The sequence below is a fragment of the Lemur catta genome, chromosome 18 (genome assembly GCF_020740605.2).
Source record: "Lemur catta isolate mLemCat1 chromosome 18, mLemCat1.pri, whole genome shotgun sequence".
Taxonomy (NCBI): Eukaryota; Metazoa; Chordata; class Mammalia; order Primates; family Lemuridae; genus Lemur; species Lemur catta.
The window spans coordinates 13481770-13501740 of NC_059145.1; the positions used below are offsets into that span (position 1 = coordinate 13481770).

The window sequence follows — 19971 nt, forward strand, 5'->3', positions numbered from 1 at the left end:
AAACCTCACTGCCCAAGTTCCACAGTAAAGAGGCAGATCTTTCCAGCACTCCAGCAGCTTGCAAAGGCAGCTCTCTGCCTGGGCCCCTCACCTGTGTGCAGGGGGCCTCAGGTTTAGCACGTGGAATTAAGGAAGTCCTGACCTACATTTACAAAGCCTGCGGCAGAGCTTGTTTTGAACCAGATTTTCCCACCAGTACAATGCAGCTCACAAACTAGAGACCTTTATTTTTAATTTATGGAGAAAAGGAGTCAACAAATCAAGTCACTGTCATGTGACTACCTGTAGACCAGGCCAGGCCACAAAAGGGGTTTAGTTCTTTCCAAATGGCCTCTAATCAGACTGTCACTTTTGTCTCAAAACAGTCCCTTCAAATCAGCCACCAGATATACACCCAAACACCAGGTACTTCTATACTCTAGTGCCAGGAAAACATACATCTCCTCCAACTTCCACTATGGTCCTTTATTTTAAGGTTCTAACCCCATATTTAAATAGCCACTGGTTCATCTGCAACAACACAGAAGGACCTGGAGGACATTATGTTAAATGAAATATGCCAGACACAGAAAACAAATACCGCATGATCTCACTGTATGTGGAACCTAAAAAAATTGAACTCACAGACATAAGAGTAGAAAGGTTGTCACCAGAGGCTGGGGTGGGGGATGGAGGAGATGTTGGTCAAAGATACAAAATTTCAGTTACTCTGGCGGAATAAGTTCCAGAGATCTATTGTATAACATGATGACTATAGTTAATAACAATGCATTGTATACTTCAAAATTGCTAAAAGTAGATTTTCAGTGTTTTCCCCATAAAAAAATGAGAAGTATGTGAGGTAATCAAGCATATGTTAATAACTCAATGTAGCCATTCCACAATATATACACATTCCAAAACATCATGTTGTACACCATGAATGTATACCATATTTGTCAACTGAAAAATAAATAAAATTTTAAAATATATGTACATATTTAAAAAAAAGAAAATATATTTGTTTTCTGGTTAACTTTGTACAATGCATTAAACTGTCTCCCAGGTTCATGTCCCAACTCCCAAGGCCAGCGTGCAGGATGGGATAAGAGCTTATGCTGGACCCAAGCAACGTGCTTCTGATTCACATTCCTCCACTTGGCCCCAACTAAAAAAGCCAGGCCTGGATCAGTTCTTCCCGGAGTAATAAAAGTCAGTAGTTTATAGCCCAGGCTCTATTAGCAATGGTTCTTAACCTTGGCTGCACAAGAGAATTACCTGGGGAGATTTCAAAAATCCCAGTGCCCAATTAAATCAGAATCCCTGGGCATGGAACTCAGACATCAGCATTTCTGAAACTCCTCCAGGTGATTTCCCCATGCAGCCGAAGTTGAAACCACAGCCCCTACGCCATCCGTCACCAGCCATGTGACCCCCGACCAGATACTTGACCTCTGAGTACATCAATCCCCTCACGGGATGGAGGGATGGCTCCCCGAGCCCACACAGGCACAGCAGTCAGCACAGTGCCCGCTACAGTCAACCAATCTTGTCCCTTTTAATATTCGGAGAGGGGAATTAACTCTATGAGTGACTGGATTATGACCAGTAGATCAAATCTTATTTCTGCAGCACTCAAAATTTTGTTTAGGAAAGAGACATGGAGGAGAGATTGAGAAGAAAAAGGTGGCAGAGGCAATAGCCACTTCAGGTTCTGTTACTCAGGGCCTGTAGCAACAGCTTCTTTTTTTTTTTAAACAGCCTGCTCCCCTCCCCCGCCCAGGTGAAAACATTCTCCTGCTAGTCTGGTGCCAACTGGATGCCGTTCAACACCAAATGTCTTCCAAATGGTTTCTCTCCATCTGGATGTCTGCCTTCTATTTTATTCTAATTTCTTTAGCTTTTATCCAAAAAAGTCCAACAGTTTCTAAACCACTAAACAATAAGAACTTGTAATTCAAATGATACAATCTGCAAATGGCAAGATTTGAGTCGTTTGGTACCGGGGGACATCAAATACCTAACCCAATGGTTCTCAACCCCAGCTATATATAAGAATCACCTAGGAAGCCTTAAAAAATGCTCTAGCCCCAACTTCCAGAGATTAAATTTAATTGGTCTGGGGTGGGGCCCTATGCATCTATTTAATTTAAAAGCTCCCTCAGATAATTCTAATATATGGCTAGAGCTGAGAACCGCTAACCACACCACCACCAAAAAACAAAAATTTTATCATCTAAGATACCAACTATATTTTAAACACCTCCTGCAATAAACTAAGCTACCTTTCAAGGAAGACACCAAACGCAGGAGGCCTAAAGAGAAAGCCAACTTTGGTAGGAAAGCTGCCCTGCCTACGTCTTTTGACTCAAAAAGCAAATGCAATAATGAACTTCTCATTCCAGTTAAGGTATCTAAGAATATCAGCATCCCCAAAGGGACAGTGAGATCTGCTGATATAACATATGTTCCCTGTGACTGGATCCATAAATCCTATTTGTTTGGAGAAAAACCTGCACAAATCTAAGACTTTAAACTGAATTAGCACTTACCAACATCTATTCAATAGACAAATTAAGGCTCTAATAAAAGTCATTCCAATCTTGACACTGGATTTATTTATGCATTTTTCAAGAAGTTATAAAGCTTGGATTGAAATCATACCCTGAAAAATACATAAGGTAGCAAACCTACAATCGCTTACAAAAAAAAAAAAAAAAAACCCACATACACACAGCAACACATTTCACAAATTTTCAGGTGAGTCAAGGTGACCACTCCAGGAAGGCCACCACCTTACCTCTGAATTTCTTAGGTGGATTGTTAAGGTCCCCGGTTTCTGGCTGTACAACACAACGATCATCAACCAGGCTGCAAAGAAGACACAGATAAAAGCTATATCAAGACAAGGGTAGAAAAATAGAACCCTAAGCACTATGCAAAAATCAGATATCCCAGGGCTTTTCCTTTGCAAAATTTAGAAAATTATGCCATATTCTCCTGCCAGGGAGCCGTTTACACTAGAGGTTTCCTATGCACGGAGCTAAACCTAATCCAAAAGCCCAAGGTTCTGCTTCTGTGATGCTCCTTTCCCTTAACCACATCCACGATGGATCTGCGTGCAGCACGCTGACGTGGGGAGACACAGCAAGGGGTCAGTGCAGCCAACTAACGCTAGCTGAGGCGGCAACTCTGTCGGGCACTGTGCTAGGTCTGGGGACCCGAGGATGAGGATGAATATGAGCCAGGCCTCTGCCCTTAGGGAGTTCAAGGCTAGTGCAGGAGCTGTAAAAGCAAACTGATAAAGAAAATACAATCTAAGGGCTGTAAGAGAAGGAAGAAAAAAATACGTCCAGAAGTGGACTGTGCCTGAGGCCATCTGAGAAGCTGCAGGCAGAGGAAGTTAGAACTATTGGAAGAGCTGAAACACCAGTCGGAGGCTAGAGAGGGAAGCATTTCCAGGTGGAGGGAACCTCGAGTACAAATACACGGGGATATGAAAGGACTGTGGAGTTTCAAAAGCAACTAGTGGGGAAAGTACCAAAACATTACAAATAAATAAGTCTAAACTACATCAAGATCCAGTATTTAAAGTCCTGACCTATCAATCTAACTGGCATGATTCTTTTAGGAGAACCACTTAAAAATATATTTTTTAATAGATGAGGAAACTGAGGCTCTGTGAAATTACATGACTTGGGCAAGTTCCTAAAACTGGTATTAGGAGGACAGGCTCATTTTCCAAGCGACCACAGAACTTGCTCCCAGCTAACATGCTGTGGTCTTCCAGGATTGCTTCCATTAGTCTGTGCTGCCACTTATCCCAAAGGCAAGGTACCACTCAGCCTTTACTCTTACTGTTTGTTCCTCCAAAATTCACCTCTTAAGGTCCTACCTGTTCTTCAAGACCCCAATTCAGAGCTCCACCTTCTTCACAAAGTCCCCCCAAGCCTTTCCTGCCCCAGCCACTCCCTGCCTCTCCTTCTCTGTCCTCCCAACCTCACAGGCTGAGACTCCAAAGGGGCACCAGGCTACGAGTTCCACGAAAGCTGTAAGCTGCCTGCTTTGCTGCCCAGCAGCAGCCCAACGTTATCAGCTTGGTACCTATTTGGTGGGTAAATCAAAGTGTCCAGAGTAGCCCACCAGCAGTTTGCCTCCGTATAAGATCTCACTGCATGGCCTGAGTTCTTATGCAAAAATCAAGAGCAGAATGTGCATATGTAAAGTCCCTGCCCTGAGCCCCTGTAAGCATAAGTACAGTAATGCCACCAGAGCTAACGTAATACTGGAAAGGGCGGGCTCAGAATCCCAGGTAAGGCTGGGTTAATTAATCAAGTTCTCAGACAAGGACAATGTGGTAGGAGAAAGGGCCTCAGTTGAGTCTAGAAGACAAATGAACTGTAGATGGGAATCTGCATGACTGTGAGGACATCATTTTACCCCTCTTGGTCTCAGTTTCTTCACCTATAAAATGAAATCTCAAGGATTCCCAACTAGGGGGATGTTCATCAGACTTTGTTTCTACATATACCGACACCAGGACCCTGTCATCCCAGTTTACTAAAGCTGTGTTCCAGGATGGGACCCGAGAACCCTTATTTTTCCTAAGCTCCAAAGGTGATTCCAAAGTGCATCACTGATGAGTGCATGCACACACGCACTGGCTCCCTGAAGTCCTGCTGCAGTTCCAAGGTCCCACGCGTCAAGAAAACCACTCAGAGGTAACCACCACCTACACAGATAAGATGGGGCTGTGGAGCTAGACACCAAGTCCCATGAAGACTGGCAGTCACTCACTGTGCTTCAGGACTGGTACTCCAGAAGGGTTAAAAATATGAAAAGGAGGAAGGGGGGGGTCAAACCTACTTTCCAAATCCATTTTCACCTTGCTATGATCAAATATATATGTAGGTAACCAAGAAAATATTCATCTGAAGGAAGTATTGGTGACCCAAGGCTCAAAAATGAGCCATCCTCACTTAAAAAACAAAAACAAGGAGGGGGGTGCTCATCATTAATTTGTTTCTAATACTTGAGGAAAACACTTATAAAACAAAGAGTTTGGACTTCACATGATTTTAAGAATAGATGCCCAGGAAGCAAGAGAGAAAGGCAAAGAAGGTGCTAAGATTTCAGGGGCTCAGGAGGCCCCGGGGTGGCTGGGAGGACAGAGGTCCCAGGGGAAAGGTGGCATATGGTGGCGTTGAGGCTTAACAGGCCGTGCAGACAGGGGCTGTGGGCAGACAGGGAGGAGGAAGACACTGTCCCGCACAGGGTCGCTGTTAGCAGCCCCAGCCTTGGAGCATTGAGTCTTCTGAGCTGTGAAACCCTGGGCAGGTGACCACCTCTCTGAAGCTCAGAGGTTTTGCCTCCATAAACAGTGATAATGATAGTTTAGCACTCACCAACAACAGCTGACTGAGGATTAAGGGGTGATGTAGGCACAGGGCCTGGCACACAGGGAATGCCCACAGGGCTCAGAGAGCGCTTACTGCTGCCATTTATTATTGTTGTCATTGCTGAGAACAAGAAGAGGGTGGAAGATTCAAACATGGGTGATGAGAAGAGGAAGGAGCCGGCCAAGAAGAAAGAAGGGGCAGTCAGAAAGGTGTGAGCAGAGGAGGCCTCTTTGCCAAATGCCACATAAGGTAAATTGTTAAGGGTGGGTCCATAACATAGAGCGATCAAATGTAGAAACAGTCATTGGATTTGGTGCCTTTGTTTTATTAGATGACTTTCGAAAATGAAATTTTATACAATGAGAGAACAGGTTTACTTGAGCTCTAATTCTGCATCTGAAATAACTTGCTCCTTGAGAGTGGAGTAACCCAAAGGAGAGCCTGGGTATACTTATTCTGCACAAATACCAGAAAACAAGCATGCTTTAAATAATAGCTAGAATTTTTTTTTTTTTTTTAAGGTTTTGGCTGCTATAAGAACAAGGTTCACAGAGAAGCTGTTGGCCTTCCTTCCCCCCATTTAGTTGAGACCAGCTCTTGCCAAATTCAACAATGCCACCCTGGGCTAACTACTCCTTCCTACACAACGACAATATAGACTATTTTGAAGTTAACCATCTTGATTCTCCATTCTGCTTCTGTCCGCCTTTGGGGCTATTTCACTTCTCATTTCCTCTTCCAGACAATAGGATTAGGAGGAAAAGGGAGAAGATAATCAAATGAGTACATTATGGAATATATTTAATACCCTTAAAAGTTATATAAAGATTGAAGAAAGCACAAAAGAGCAAAAAATCTGATTTACAGAATTTTGTGCAATTTATAACTTTCAAATGCACATAGCAACTCAAAGTAGGAAAGGTCTGCTTCAAAAAAGGGAGATAAACATCCCAGAAGTCCTGGTCTTTGCTTATATTACAAATGAGTCACTATTTGAAAAGAAGAGCTTTTATAAAACTGAAAAGCACTTCTCTGGAGTCTGTAAATATTCATCTTTAAACTTTATTCCATACACTTAGCACTTTCCCCTTTATAGAGGAAGGAACAGCAAAGTATAATGAATTCAGAATTACCAGAGTCCTAAACTAATGAGGTTTTGCTCTTTCAGAAATAACAGAAAATTGTGTCTTTGTGAAAGAGGTTAAACTTAGCCAACATAGGATTTGATATTTGTGATTTCAATCACCCGTGGAAAGCCAAGTAAAATGGTGACATTCTTATGTTAGGAAAAATCACACTTTTAAGCTGATGTTATGATGTCTTAAATCCCACCACACAAGAAATTGCATGCTCTTACCCCAAGGTGCTAATAAATCCATTTGTCGATCCTTCGGCGTACAGAGAACAAATGTCTCCAATATGTAGAAAACTAGACATTTTGTCAGACATGTCTTTCTCGAAAATCCTAGAGAAAGTAAAATATGCAACATTGTTAGAAGGAAAGAAATGTTCAGAGGGGGAAAAAAGTCACTAAGAGTTGGCTGAGCTCAATTTTCCAAAGCGCCTTACTTAAAAGTCAAATTTAAATAAGAGTTTGACAGGCAGGCAATTCAATGAGCCAAGTAAGGACATATGCAACAACATTTTTCCCCATATATTATTTAATTTCAGGATATTCCAACCACAGTAACATTTGTTTCTAACAAAACCACGCCTGGATCAGATTCTACAAGTTGAGGACCCTCGACAACAAATACCAACACCGCAATGAACAGAAAGGCTGCAGGGAACTCGGCCAAGAACTCTGCAGTGATTAGGGAGTTGGAAAGCCTGACTTATGAAACATTAACATATTCAATTTGCCTCAGGGAATGTTAAGTCAGAAGGAAACACCTGGTATAAAACTTGGGTCTGGCAAGGCCATAGGGCCTAGGCCAAGGAACCAAAGCAACAAAATGAAATTAATAAAAGGAAACCTGCTAACAAATACCACAAAGTCCCTCGGCCTTTTAAGAATTCAACAACTGTGCACGCTTCACCCAAATGCTACTTAAATGTCTTTGCTTCTCATCCTTCACCAAGAAACACTTCCAGAGGGGGAAAGGCCTTTAGAGGGCACCTGGCCCAGCCCCTTCTGTATCTGAGCAAGAATAATAAGGTTCCCTGGCCAGGAACGCACAGCTAGTTAGAGCCAGTCCTGGAAAGGCACCTAAGTCTCAGGAAATCTCTACACAGCCCAGAAATCATTAAACACACACACAAATGTCAACAAAAATATTGATGTGATTCACAGAAACAGCTTTCATCAGGGCCATAAATATTGAGGAGTGGGAGCCAATTGTAAAAAGCTAAATTGACATTTAAAAAACAAACTCAGTTATGTGGGCAGACTGTGTTGGTGTGGACTGCAGCTAACTGCCCAGAGTTTCCTCAGACTCCTGGTGTGTTGATGCCCAGGGCAACTGAGATCTTCCCAGGGACCCCTCCTCCAAACCCAGACCCCTTTAGACACCTTTTGCCATCTGTTTACTCAAGTTCCCCTTCCAGAAACCATTTATCCCACACCAGCCACAAGAGTTGTGATGGTGTGGAACAGTACTGTCTCTCCTTCAACTGCTTTCTGGGTGCCGGGTTTTCTTTTAGGAAGAATTATGCAGCAATGATCACCATGAAACTTTGGGAAGCATCCTCCTACCTTAGCTGGAATGCCAGCTGCTGAAAACAAATCGTTAAAGAACCTCACTTCACTGCTTGTCAGAAGCCACAGGCAAAAGCTAATTTGTTCCCCCCCTCCCTGCCCCAAACAACCCAGACATTGCAAGAGAGGTAAAGAGCATTTTATTGAACATGAATTTTTTTTGTAGAGAGAGACAGCAACTGAGAACAGAATAAACTCTCAAACAAAAGAGCCAGCATCTCCAGACCTTGAGGAAAGACACACAAATGATGTGCAGAGGGACAATTTGCCAAGTACTCCTCCCTGGAACCCTGTCAATCATTGCATCATTTCTTACTAACTGGATATTTTATACCTAAAGGCAAACCAATGTTTTAAACAACATCTAAAAAGGCTGTACAAATGAAAAACATTGAGGGGCATTAATATTTCCCTTATGTGCTTATATTTAAATGCTTTATGATAAAGGGTGAGAAGTCAGTGTACTCCCAGGACCAATTACTGGAAAACAATTTCTGTTTGAATTTTGAGTCAGACCAAATTTGTGTCTGCACACTCTGGCCTCTCAGAAGGACACCGGGGAGTCGCCAAGTGTAAGAGAGCAGGTATGTGCTCCAGCAAGAGGACTAGAGCCTTGTCCAGTGTGACTAATGCCCTCCTCTTGGGACTGCCCTTCGAATGACCATTTGGCCCCAGTGGAGACCAGGCCAGGAAATAGTAGTGTGGCTGCTGTTTTCTGAACTATTGCCACCAACTAGATACCTGACTCAAAGATTCCAGGCCCTCAATGGGAAGAAGCAAACACAATTCAGTGTTCTGTAATGGCAAAGCATGATGTACCCAATGTTGCCTGCAGTTAATAATTGCAACAGATGTCTGGACACTGCATTTCTACAGCACGGTTCTGCATATTTCCATTTCTGATAATACTGGCTAGCACTTATCAGGAACTACCATGCCCACCAGTGTGCTAAGGGTCTTACAAATGTTCCCTTACTGAATCCTCATGACCACAACACGAGGCAGGCACTACCATTATTGCTATTTTATTGTTGGGGACACTGAGGTGCAGAGAGATTAAGATGCCCAAGTCACATATAATTAGCAAGGAGGAGGGCCAGGGTTATAACTCACGTCTATCTGACCCTTAAGTGGAGCTTTTTATCAACAATGATCCCTGGAACATGAGCTACAATGTTATAAAATGTTAACCATTCTTATTCTCTGGGTGGTAAGATTCAGAAGAACTTAGTACCTTTTTTTTTTTTTTTTTTTTGAGACAGTCTCACTCTGTCACCAGGGCTAGAGTGCCATGGCGTCAGCCTCACTCACAGCAACCTCAAACTCCTGGGCTCAGGTGATCCTCCTGCCTCAGCCTCCTGCGTAGCTGGGACTACAGGCATGAGCTACCACGCCTGGCTAATTTTTTCTATTTTTAGTTGTTTGGCTAATTTCTTTACATTTTTAGTAGAGATGGGGGTCTCACTCTTGCTCAGGCTGGTCTTGAACTCCTGACCTCGAGCAATCCTCCTGCCTCAGCCTCCCAGAGTGCTAGGATTACAGGTGTGAGCCACCACACCAGGCCCTGCGTATCTTCTTTATGCACAATTCTATTCCTAATTTTTCTACCATGGCCATGTAATACTTCCTGAGTCAGAAAAAAAAATTAAATATCTTCTTTCTAACCAATATACTTATTAAGTAGACAAGATAATTGAACGAGTAACCTTTAGCCACATTTCCCATTTCTCCCTGAAAACACAGGCCAGTACACCCACCACAGCTAATGATCCTCAACTGGGCGATCTGCCAGGGGTCCCAATTATAAACAACCAACAAGGGTGGGGAGGACAAATTCTCCCCCAGGGGTCTCAGGCAACAATTGCCCTCACAAAGGACCAGGCAGAAGGCTTCCTTGTCTGGCTAGAAACCCCTGGCGGTCTCCCCTCTCAGTGGAGTGGAGGAAGAGCTGGCGGGGAGGAGGCGAGAGGGCCTGGTGCAATTATCAGTGATGTCCTAGAAGGAAAAACAAAGGCCGGGAAAGTCACCAGCACAGGCCTCTGTGGCGGGAGGGGAGGAGGTGGAAAGTCCGCCCGTGAGGGATGGCCCTGGGAGCAACCTTCTGGAAGACTTCCTGTTGTTCAGAAGCAGGGTGGGAGAGCCTGCCTCTTTATCTGATTGTGGGCCATTTGTGCCTGCAACCTTCTAGCAGCTGCACTCAGGGCTCCCCTGTCACTCACACGATGACAGGGGACCACCTGCGAGGAAACAGAGCCGCTCCGACCTGCCAAGGAGCTGGGTGACTGTGGGACTTCCAGGCTGTGTGCACACCAGGGCTCTGTGGGGACAAGCCGTGTCTGGCAGACAGGAGGATGGGTCCGGGTGGTCAGCTCCGGCCCCCTGGCTCTCGGTCCCTAAGCTCTGCCTCCCAGCCCTCGCAAACCTCCCTGCTTTCGTTTCCTTGTTTGTAAAATGGGGATGATACTTACTTCAAGAGGTTGCTGTGAGGAATAGATGAAATAATGCCTGAAAAGTGTTGGGTGCAGTGGCTGGCATACTTGTATTGCTCAATGCTAGCTATTTTTATTATTCTTTAGTAAGAGATAAAGTGGAATTCTGGAAGATTCTAGAGCTTCAAAATTTAAACTCAGTAAAGGAAAAGGTCCTCTGTTAAAAGTCAGCTAGGTATCATAACAAATGAACTCCTGTATGACCTGTGACAATCTATTTCACTTTAGGGAAGATAATTACCCTCCCTAATTCTACTGTTGAGAAAAAGCTGAATAATATGAAATTATACTAACTCCCAACCACAGAGCATTTCTAGCCTTCCCAAATACACAGAAACATAGAATAAAAGTTGGAAGGAACTCCGTAAAGCATATAATTCCATCTCTCACCCAATAATGGAATCCCCCCATAATGTCTCCTGTGGATAGTCTCAGCTTCTGTTTAAACACTGGGCAATGGGGCCCATTTCATATTCAAACAGCCTTGGTTAAAAAAAAAAAATTGCTCCTGTACCCTCCCTTACCCCCACAAAAGGAGGGTACTCCTCCCAGAACTTTTGCTACTCTTCTGTCCTCTGATGCATCAAAGACTTCTAAACAAATGAATACTATCTAGCTTATTTCTCCTTAATACTTGCTTCTCCAGCCTGAGCAACATAGCAAGACCCCATCTCTACAAAAAAAATAGCAAAATTAGCCAGTTGACATGGCATGTGCCTGTAGTCCCAGCTACTCAGGAGGCTGAGGCAGGAGGATCACTTCAGCCTTGGAGTTTGAGGTTGCTGTGAGCTCTGACTGTGCCACTGCACTCCAGCCTGGGAGACACAGCAAGATCCTGTCTTATTTAAAACAAACAAAAAAAACCTTGCTTCTTTTTACAAAGTGTCACCATCCTCCCCCATTCCTGATGGGGCATGGCCCTCAAGAGTACCCCTCACCACCTGGCAGGCAGGAGCTGAGGCTCCTGATTCAAAGTGCCCAGGTTCAAGCCCCAGCTCTGCCACTTACTCACCACAGGACTTCGGGCAAGTTCAGGAACTTCCCTAAGCCTTGCTTTCCCCAGCTGTAAAATGGGCACCTACTTTAGCAGGCTGTCATGAGCTTCAGCAAGATGGTGTTTATAAAGCACTGGGCAAGCATCTGGCACGAAGCAGGCGCACAATCTACATAAACTATCACTATTAGACCTTCATCCCCACCCAACCCCACTTTGACCAATCAAACCACCTGTTAAAGTAGGATTCTTCCAGGGTGGCTTGCCCAGGGCAAAAAGAGGTGGATTATTGCCTCTGGGAGATACATATGCTGATGGAGGCCACAGCAGCTTTGCTGAGCCTCCCACCACCCCTGGCTGAGCTCCCTTTGCTCTCCACCAAAACTGCTTCCTGAGCAGTGTGTTAAGAAAAGGGACATTTGATGCTATTCCTAAGAAAGGCGCAAACAGAAACAAATTCAGAGATGTTCTTAGAGCACAGAAACCAGAAGGGGTGGTCGTCAGAATCTGTGCTGCTCTCTGCCTTCTCTGCCCCTCTCCCAGTCTTCTCGTCCACTCTGCTGGCTCTAGTCACCACTACATGACTAGGACTCATGGCCAAGAGCCACTGGGGTTCTGCTCCTGGCTGCCCATGGCATCTTAACATAGCACAAAGAATGCCCCCGCCTGCTCCTCCTCCTCATACCCACTTCTCAGCTACCACAAACCAAGCCTGGTGGCACTGTCAGTCTTCCCTGTCTCCCTGTCCCTGCCACAGGGCCTTTGCCCACGTTGTGCTCTCAAGCCCATAGCCCTCTCATCCCTAGCCCACTCCTTGCTCTAGTTAAAGTCCAGTCAGCCTTCAGATCTCAATTCAATCACCTTTTTCCACCAGAAAATATTTCCCAACCTCCCAGATAAGGTCAAATTCCACTCTTACAACCTCTCTGCACCATGGATCTCTCCTTCCCAGCCTTCATCTCAGTCACAAATTCACATTTATTTGTGTAATTCCTGTCTGACACCTGCACAAGGCACACACTGCATTCTAGAGACCTGTTTGGGATCCATTTTTTATACGATTGTATTCCCAACACCAATGCCTAGCACATAGTAGGTGCTCAGTAAAAATCTGTCAAGCCAATTAATGAAGAAGTCTAATCAAGCATCAAATCTCATTGATTTTAAGCTTTGCTATAGCCCCTGAACCTTCTAACTCTTTTGAACTCCCCCCTGCAACCTAAGTCTCAGCCAGTATCATTTCTCACCTGGACTCCATAAGGCCTTTCAACTCATGTCTCTGATTCTGTCTTTCCTCCTCAATCTATTCTGCACCCAACAGCCAGCATGATCTTCTAGAAACATAAATCAGACCACACCATTCCCTGCTTAAAAACTTCCAAAATCTCTCTGGGGCTCTTCATGATCTAGCCCCTGCCTACGTCTACCCCCACCCTCCATACTTCAGCCATAATGAACTTTTTCTAGGCCCCCCAACATTCTGTACGCCCCTCTGTCCCCTGGGCCTTTGCACATGCTGCCTAAGACATTTACCTCCTTCCCTTACCACTACTTGCAGCCAACTCCCGCTTGCCTTTACAGCTCCAGTTTGATGTCACCACCACTAGGAAGCCCTCTCTGACTTCCCAAATCTGGGTTATATGTCCCCGACATACTTCTCTCTGTAGCATCCCATCACCCTACCTGGGCCACAACCACTGTCCTAACATTGCTTATTCACCTGTTGACTTATCTGTCTTCTCCACAAGAGTGCACACCCACGAGAGCAAGGATTACAGTCGTCATCTTCCCGACTGCACCCTACCACCTGGTACAGTGCCTGGGACACAGCATGCAATCAAACCTGAGTTCAATGTCACTGTAGTGCCATCCTGTATGCTGCCTAGAAGAGTTTATATTGATTTTTAGGTAATTGTTTTCCCAAATAAATTAAAGCCAAGTTTACACTGTTGAATTAACAGAAGCTGATTCGCCCTTTATAGCAGATTTCTATGAGAAATCTGGGAGCAAGAAACAAAATTTCTAACTTTTATCCCCATTGACCAACCCTTTTTTATGTCCAAAATAGCTGTGAATGCTGACAAGAATGTACACTTGAGGCCGGCCACCGTGACTCATGCCTGTAATCCTAGCACTTCGGGACGCCGAGGCCGGAGAATCACTTGAGCCCAGGAGTTTGAGTCTGCATTGAGCTATCACGACACCACTGAACTCCACCTGGGGCAACAGAGCAAGACCCTGTCTCAAAAAAAAGAAAAAAAATGTACACTTGGAAACACAGAACACCTGGGTTTGAATTCCTGCCTTATCAATCACCAGTTGTGTATCCTTAAGCAACTTACATAACTCCTACGAACCTGAGCTCCCTTATCTCTTGGAAAAAAGGGGTCGGGCGGCAACCCTTCCTATTTCTCTGGGTCCTTGTGGGGAGTAAACCAAATAATCCACACAAAGTGCTCAAGACAATATCTGGCCCTTACTATGTGCTCATTTTTATATTTTTGAATGAGACTGAAAGGAAAACATCCACTTTTGTTCCTTCGAAGTTTTCATTCACCTGTCTAACTTGACATATGCTTCTTACTTGGTCAACACTGTTTGAAACACATCTGAAGAAATGTTTAAATCTTCTATTATGAGGCGGCTGGTGATTGGACAGCACAACCAAAGTATCACTGCTTTCAGTACCAAATCCACAACACCCAAGATAGCCAAACCTCAATTCAACTCCCCCTTCTTCTAACATCAAACCAAGTCCCTGCTGGGAGTGGTGGTGGAAACCTCTTCAAAGGGATGATAATTCAATATTTAGAACCTCTTCCACTTTGGTGTTAAAACAGGCCGAAGCACAGCCTCACCAAAAAAGAAATGTGTTCATTTAATTTTAAGCAGCTCAAGATAGGTTTTAGATTTTTTCTTTGCTAAAAGCTTTGAATGTGGCAGAAAACTCAACTCATTTGACTGTGTCAGAAAAACTCATTTATTGGAATTTTTTCCATCTATTATTTCTCCTGCACACACTTAACTAATTGCATTGTATTCACTTTTGTTAACAAAAAATCTCGACTTTCGCCTACACACAATTCAGAATGGAAAAGTTAGCAACTCCTGAAACTGAGACTAAAGTAGAATACTTTCAATAACCAAGAAATTACCTAAGGTATCATTTAATCCTCAAGGGTAGACGGGCATGGGAGAAAATCAGAAACTGACTTTATACCAGTTAATGGACCCCAAAACTATAGACCTGCAGGTTTTTATTGACACACAGAGGCAATCCTCCTTTGTTTAATTAAGATGAAGCCACCTGGCCATTGGGGTGAACAGCCTGCCTTTCAGTGTGTTTTCTTGGGGGTGAGGGAAGTCCCATTGACAGTCTGACCTTAATGAGGCCCTTGCAAAGCACTGAGGGTCATGCACTTAGGACCCCCTGCCATGCCTACACCCCCTAGTGCACCACTGATTTCCTAATGACCAACCACCCATGTGTTTTACCACCCAATTACCTTAACACTGGGAATCTTACATACATCACCCAAGACACACGCAAACTACTCCCCAGAGGCCTGGATTTGTAATCATTTACACTTCTTAAACAGTTAAGCTGGCTAGCAAGGAATTTATTATTAATAAATTCCAGCTGGTTCCTATAACACCAGTTGTAATAGAACCTAAAAGCAATAAAGTGTCAAGGACAATCTAATCTCTGTTGTAGGACACAACTTCATCTGAGGTCAAAAGTCACAAGAAGAATCAAGTAAGGGTTTTAGACTAACAACTATAAAGGAAGTTGCATTAGAGGCTGCTATTCTTAGACACAGAGAGGAACCTATGCTTTATAATTTTTTAATGATCCATCCCCCTGCAAAACTTCTGGACTGCTTGGTATAATCTTGCTCATCACAAAAAGCTGAACTAATACCACTAGTTTCCAAGTTGTCAGTGTTCCTTTGTATTCAGGAGGAGCTTTAGCTTGGAAGTAATTTTGCTTTGCAAAAAACAACTGAAAGGTATTCCCATGCATGAACACAAAGATCTCATACGATACCCAGAATTAGGGATGTTCAGTTGCATCCTGCCACTTAAGCCCTCAACATCTCCCCCTCTCAAATGTTCTATGTCACCACCCAATCTTTCAAATTACCCATCTATCCTATGACCCAGTGGCTCTCAACAGCAGCTCCAGTTTCAGGGAAACTTCAAGGTCAAAACTGTTTTCATAACACCAAAGCATTATTTGCCTTTTCACTCCATCTTTCACACATGTGCAGTGGAGTTTTCCAGGGGCTACAAGGCATACATGTCACAACAGACTGAAGGCAGGAAGAGATACAAGATACGTGCATCCAGCTATCTTCTATTAAGCCAGACTTTAAAGTGATTTGCAAAAAAAACGCATAACAATGCCACTCTTCTCATAAAACATTTTGTTTTGGAAAACCTAGTTATTATTCATTAAAAAAATGTTACTATGTTAATGTGTAACAGGTTTTTTAAATGTTTTCTCAGTGTTAATTTCTAATATGGTAAACACAGACAAAACTAACTCACCTCAACTAGAAGTTATTTGGGGTCCTCAATAGTTTTTAAGCATGTAAAGAGCTCCTGAGAGCCAACAGTTTAGAAAATGCTGCTATAAACTTTTGTTTCATTAAGATGTTCTCTGGCATTGGATGTGTGCTTAGAACTCACACTTTATAAATTTAATAAATTTATACAAAAGTATGAAAATGCAAAATATACGAATGAACAGCCAGGGCTTTGGAGAGTGAACCCCTCGATTTGAAATCTAAATCCTCTTTTTTATTGAGCACATTTGTTGATAGCTACTATGTACCAGCACTACTTCAGGCGCTGGGGACACAGGACAAGCCAAGCCAGACAAGGTTCCTGCTCACATGACACCTGTACCCTAGTGAAGGCAGACAGACAGCGTACAAATACATGAGATAAAACAAGTAAGACAAATCAGATAGTGATAAGCACACCCAAAGAATTAAAACTGGATGATATGACTGAGTGACAGCTTAATTTTGGCTGATCAGAGAAAACAAGATGAGAACATTTAAGCTAAGACCTGAAAGTCAAGAGAGGCAGCTGTGCAAAAAAATCAGGCAGAAGAGCATTTTAGGTAGAGCAAACAGCTAGTACAAAGACCCTAAGGCAGAAAAAAACTTGGCAAGTTCGGGAAACAGAAAGCCAGCCCAACGTCGGTAGCATTAATGGGGAAAAGAGGAAAGTACAGGGTGAGGTCAGAGTAGAAAAGCCAGGGCCAGTGGGACCTCACAAGCCAGGGTGAAAAGTGTGCCTTTTATTCTAAGTGTGTTGGGAAGATCATAACCTTGATCAAGTTACTTACATTTTCTGGCCCTCAATTTCCTCATCTGCAGAGTGGGGATAATGAGGGCTTATCTCATACAGTTATGCCGAGGATTAAATAAGAAAATAATCCACTTACTTAGCACATGGGAAGGGGAACACAAGAAATGCTCCTGTTTGCTGTTATTATTCTACTTCTAATCTGCTCTGTTTTCTGCTCTTATAAACTACTCTTTTTAAACTTCTTAGGGCTTACAATCAGTTGCGGATCAGCCCTACCCACCAGCAAGTTTTAAATGAACATAAAAAAGGCAAATGTAATGAAATGCATTTACCTGAGCATGTCAGTGCCAACTCCAACAGGCCATTCTTCCCGCTATTCCTAATAAAACCAAAACCACCAAAGCACAGCCAGGTGAGGACCGCATGATTGCGTCACATTCACATAACATCCTCTGTGTCCACCCTTCGGTCACCAAGCTTTGCCACTTGGCTCCAAAGCACAATGCGTTTGGACAGTCATTCTTCTGCTGAAGAACGTAGCCAATGAAAATCCATCAGCCTTCCCTGTTCTTTCTTGGCATGTCCACACTCCCTCCACCTCCTAAAAAACAAAGAGCCCTTGCCAAAGTCCTTTGGTGCTGGTTTCGTTACTGCTTGCCTTAAAAACAATAAAATCAAAAAGCTGCCTTTAAAGTTAGGCTTATCCATGAAGGCTTAAAAGCACCTGGCGAGCCAAGAGACCATACGGCAGCTGGCCTTTGCTGGACCACGGAGAAGGACCAACACAAAAAGGCCCTGCTTCCATTTTTAGGTCAAGCAGCCCCCAGCGGGGCAGGTTAACCATGGGCAGAACCACACAAACCACGAGGTCTTTCAGAGGAAAGACAACAGTGTGCCCAGAAAAAGGAAGAGTTGCTGGCATTTGATCAATCTCCTGGCAAGAGGCCAAGGAAACTCCCTCCAGAGGAGCACAAGTCTCCTACGACGTCCTCACCCAGGTACATATATGGTAACATGGCTGTAAATACAGAGCAGAGAAAGCTAACACATTCACAGTGGACTCTTCCAAGAGGGATCAAAAAGGTTCTCTTTACAACAGTTTCTGCTCCTGTTACTAGGCACTCTCGGGGTTAATTTCAGAACTTCCTTTGAGTAGAGACGCCTGACGATACCATCTTTGTTGTGAAATGGGGATGAACAGCACGATGTTCTTGAGTTGGACACGATGCCCCCCTGCTCGCCACACGTTTTCACGCAGCCTCTCCTTGCCTCCTTGTCCCATTAGCTGCTCCTGAGATTGTCCTCAGACACGTCGCGTGTCCCCATCCCCAGATAATTTATTCTACTGCAAAAAGCACGGCTCTTGCAGCCTAGAAAATGGCATTCTGCTTTCGTTTTCATCCAGTCCCAAAGGAAGTCACCAACTCAGAAGTTTCAACTTTAAGCGAGGCCCTTCGTGACAATCTCAGAAACAGCAGTTGTAAATCTGAAGTTCGGAGCGATTCTCTAGTGTTGCTCACTATACATCGCCCCAACACAGACACACAAAAGTAAACCTACTCGCTTTTTCACTAGCATGTCTGCTAAATATCCTATTCTCAAAACAGGTACACCATATACACACAGTTATTGCTCAAAAGAGATGCCAATGCTGACATATGCTCTCAGCTCTTCAATTCATTCCTCAAGGCCAAAGTAAGAGAAGCCAACCGAAAGTTCAAAGTTGCCCAGTCAGGGAAGTTTAGACCTGATGGGTACAGGATCATCTTCATCATACAGATAGAAAAAACAAACAAACCTGAAGTCCAGTCACACAGCCAATCAGCGGCCAAAGCTGGACCACAGGGCTCACGATACCAAGGCCAGTGCTTGTGGGAGGTGGGGAAAGGTTATTTATTTTGTTAAAAAGTTGAAGTCAGCCCCAGCCTGAGGAGACACCCCTCTGCCCACACAGCCTAAACCACAAAAAACCAGCAAATCAAGTTAGGCCAATATCCTCAGAGAGAGATAAAAATCACACAAAGCTTGAAAAATTCACTGGAGGACAAGGTTTTTCAACCTTGGAACTACTGACATTTGGAGCAGATAGTTCTCCCTTGTGTGTGGGGGGGGGGGGAGTGGGACTGTCCTGTTCAGTGTAGGATGTTGAACAGCGTCCCTGAACTCTGCCCACAAGAAGCCAACAGCCCCCTCCCCCTGCTCCCCCAAGATGTACCAAACCAAACATGCCTCCAGACGATACCAAAGGAACCCTGGAAATCACCGAAATCACCACCAGCCCCCTCCACACCCCTGCCCCTGCCCTGGGAACCACTGCTCTAGGACATACGTCTTGCTTTGTTTTTCTTTTTTTATCTCTAAGACCTTTCGCAAACATTTATTATTATACGACTTGGCAGCAATGACCCGAAGCAGGTATTTTTACACCTATTCTACAGAAGAGGAAACAGACGCACAGATGTTCAGTGTTTTGCCCGTACCCTAGAAGCAGCCAACAGTCACCACCGCGTGCTCCCGAGTCCCCAGCCTGCGGCTCGGCAGGGCAATACCGTCACAACCTGAAAGCAGCCTTGTTTCACTACCTGATTCTTCCTCCCACTCCCTGGTACTAATACCCAGCAATCCCCCAAGCCAAACGTCCTCTCGAGAGTTGTGCTGAACCTCAAGAGCTATCAAAAGAAACTGCTTAATACATTTCTGCATGGTCCTCACCTCGCTCTCCACCGCTTTGTAAGCAATATGCCGATTCAAGAAATATTTAATCAGGGGAGGGATATTGTAAAACACTAGATTCTTCTAAACAGCAGCCTACAGCCTTTAACAGGAGACAAAACATGTATTAATACATAAATTACTTCATTCAACAAATATTTTGGGAGCACTTCCTATGTGCCAGGGAGTCTTGTGGGTTTAAAAAAAAAAGTCTTGTGAGGAAAATAGGTTTCAGTGCCCTGGAGTTTCAAATGACAGATTTTCAAGTACCAGGTAAAGCTTCCCAGAGGAGGAAGCATTTGGGAAGGCCCTAAGGGAACAGAAGGATTTGGCAAGGTAGACACAGAGGGGGTGGGGGAGGGTACAGCAGTCAGAACA

General features: G+C 44.0%; 1 protein-coding gene across 3 annotated transcripts in view; it reads right to left on the reverse strand.

Moving 5' to 3' along the window:
- Positions 1-19971, reverse strand: part of ITPR1 (inositol 1,4,5-trisphosphate receptor type 1) — a 321821-nt gene that overhangs the window by 293323 nt on the left and 8527 nt on the right. For all 3 annotated transcript variants that reach the window (XM_045530791.1, XM_045530793.1, XM_045530792.1), the window contains exons 3-4: positions 6736-6843; positions 2780-2850 (exon numbers count right to left, since the gene is read on the reverse strand). In XM_045530791.1, coding sequence (XP_045386747.1) covers positions 2780-2850; positions 6736-6827 — 163 coding nt within the window. In that variant the 5' untranslated portion in view covers positions 6828-6843. The remainder of the gene's footprint in view (positions 1-2779; positions 2851-6735; positions 6844-19971) is intronic.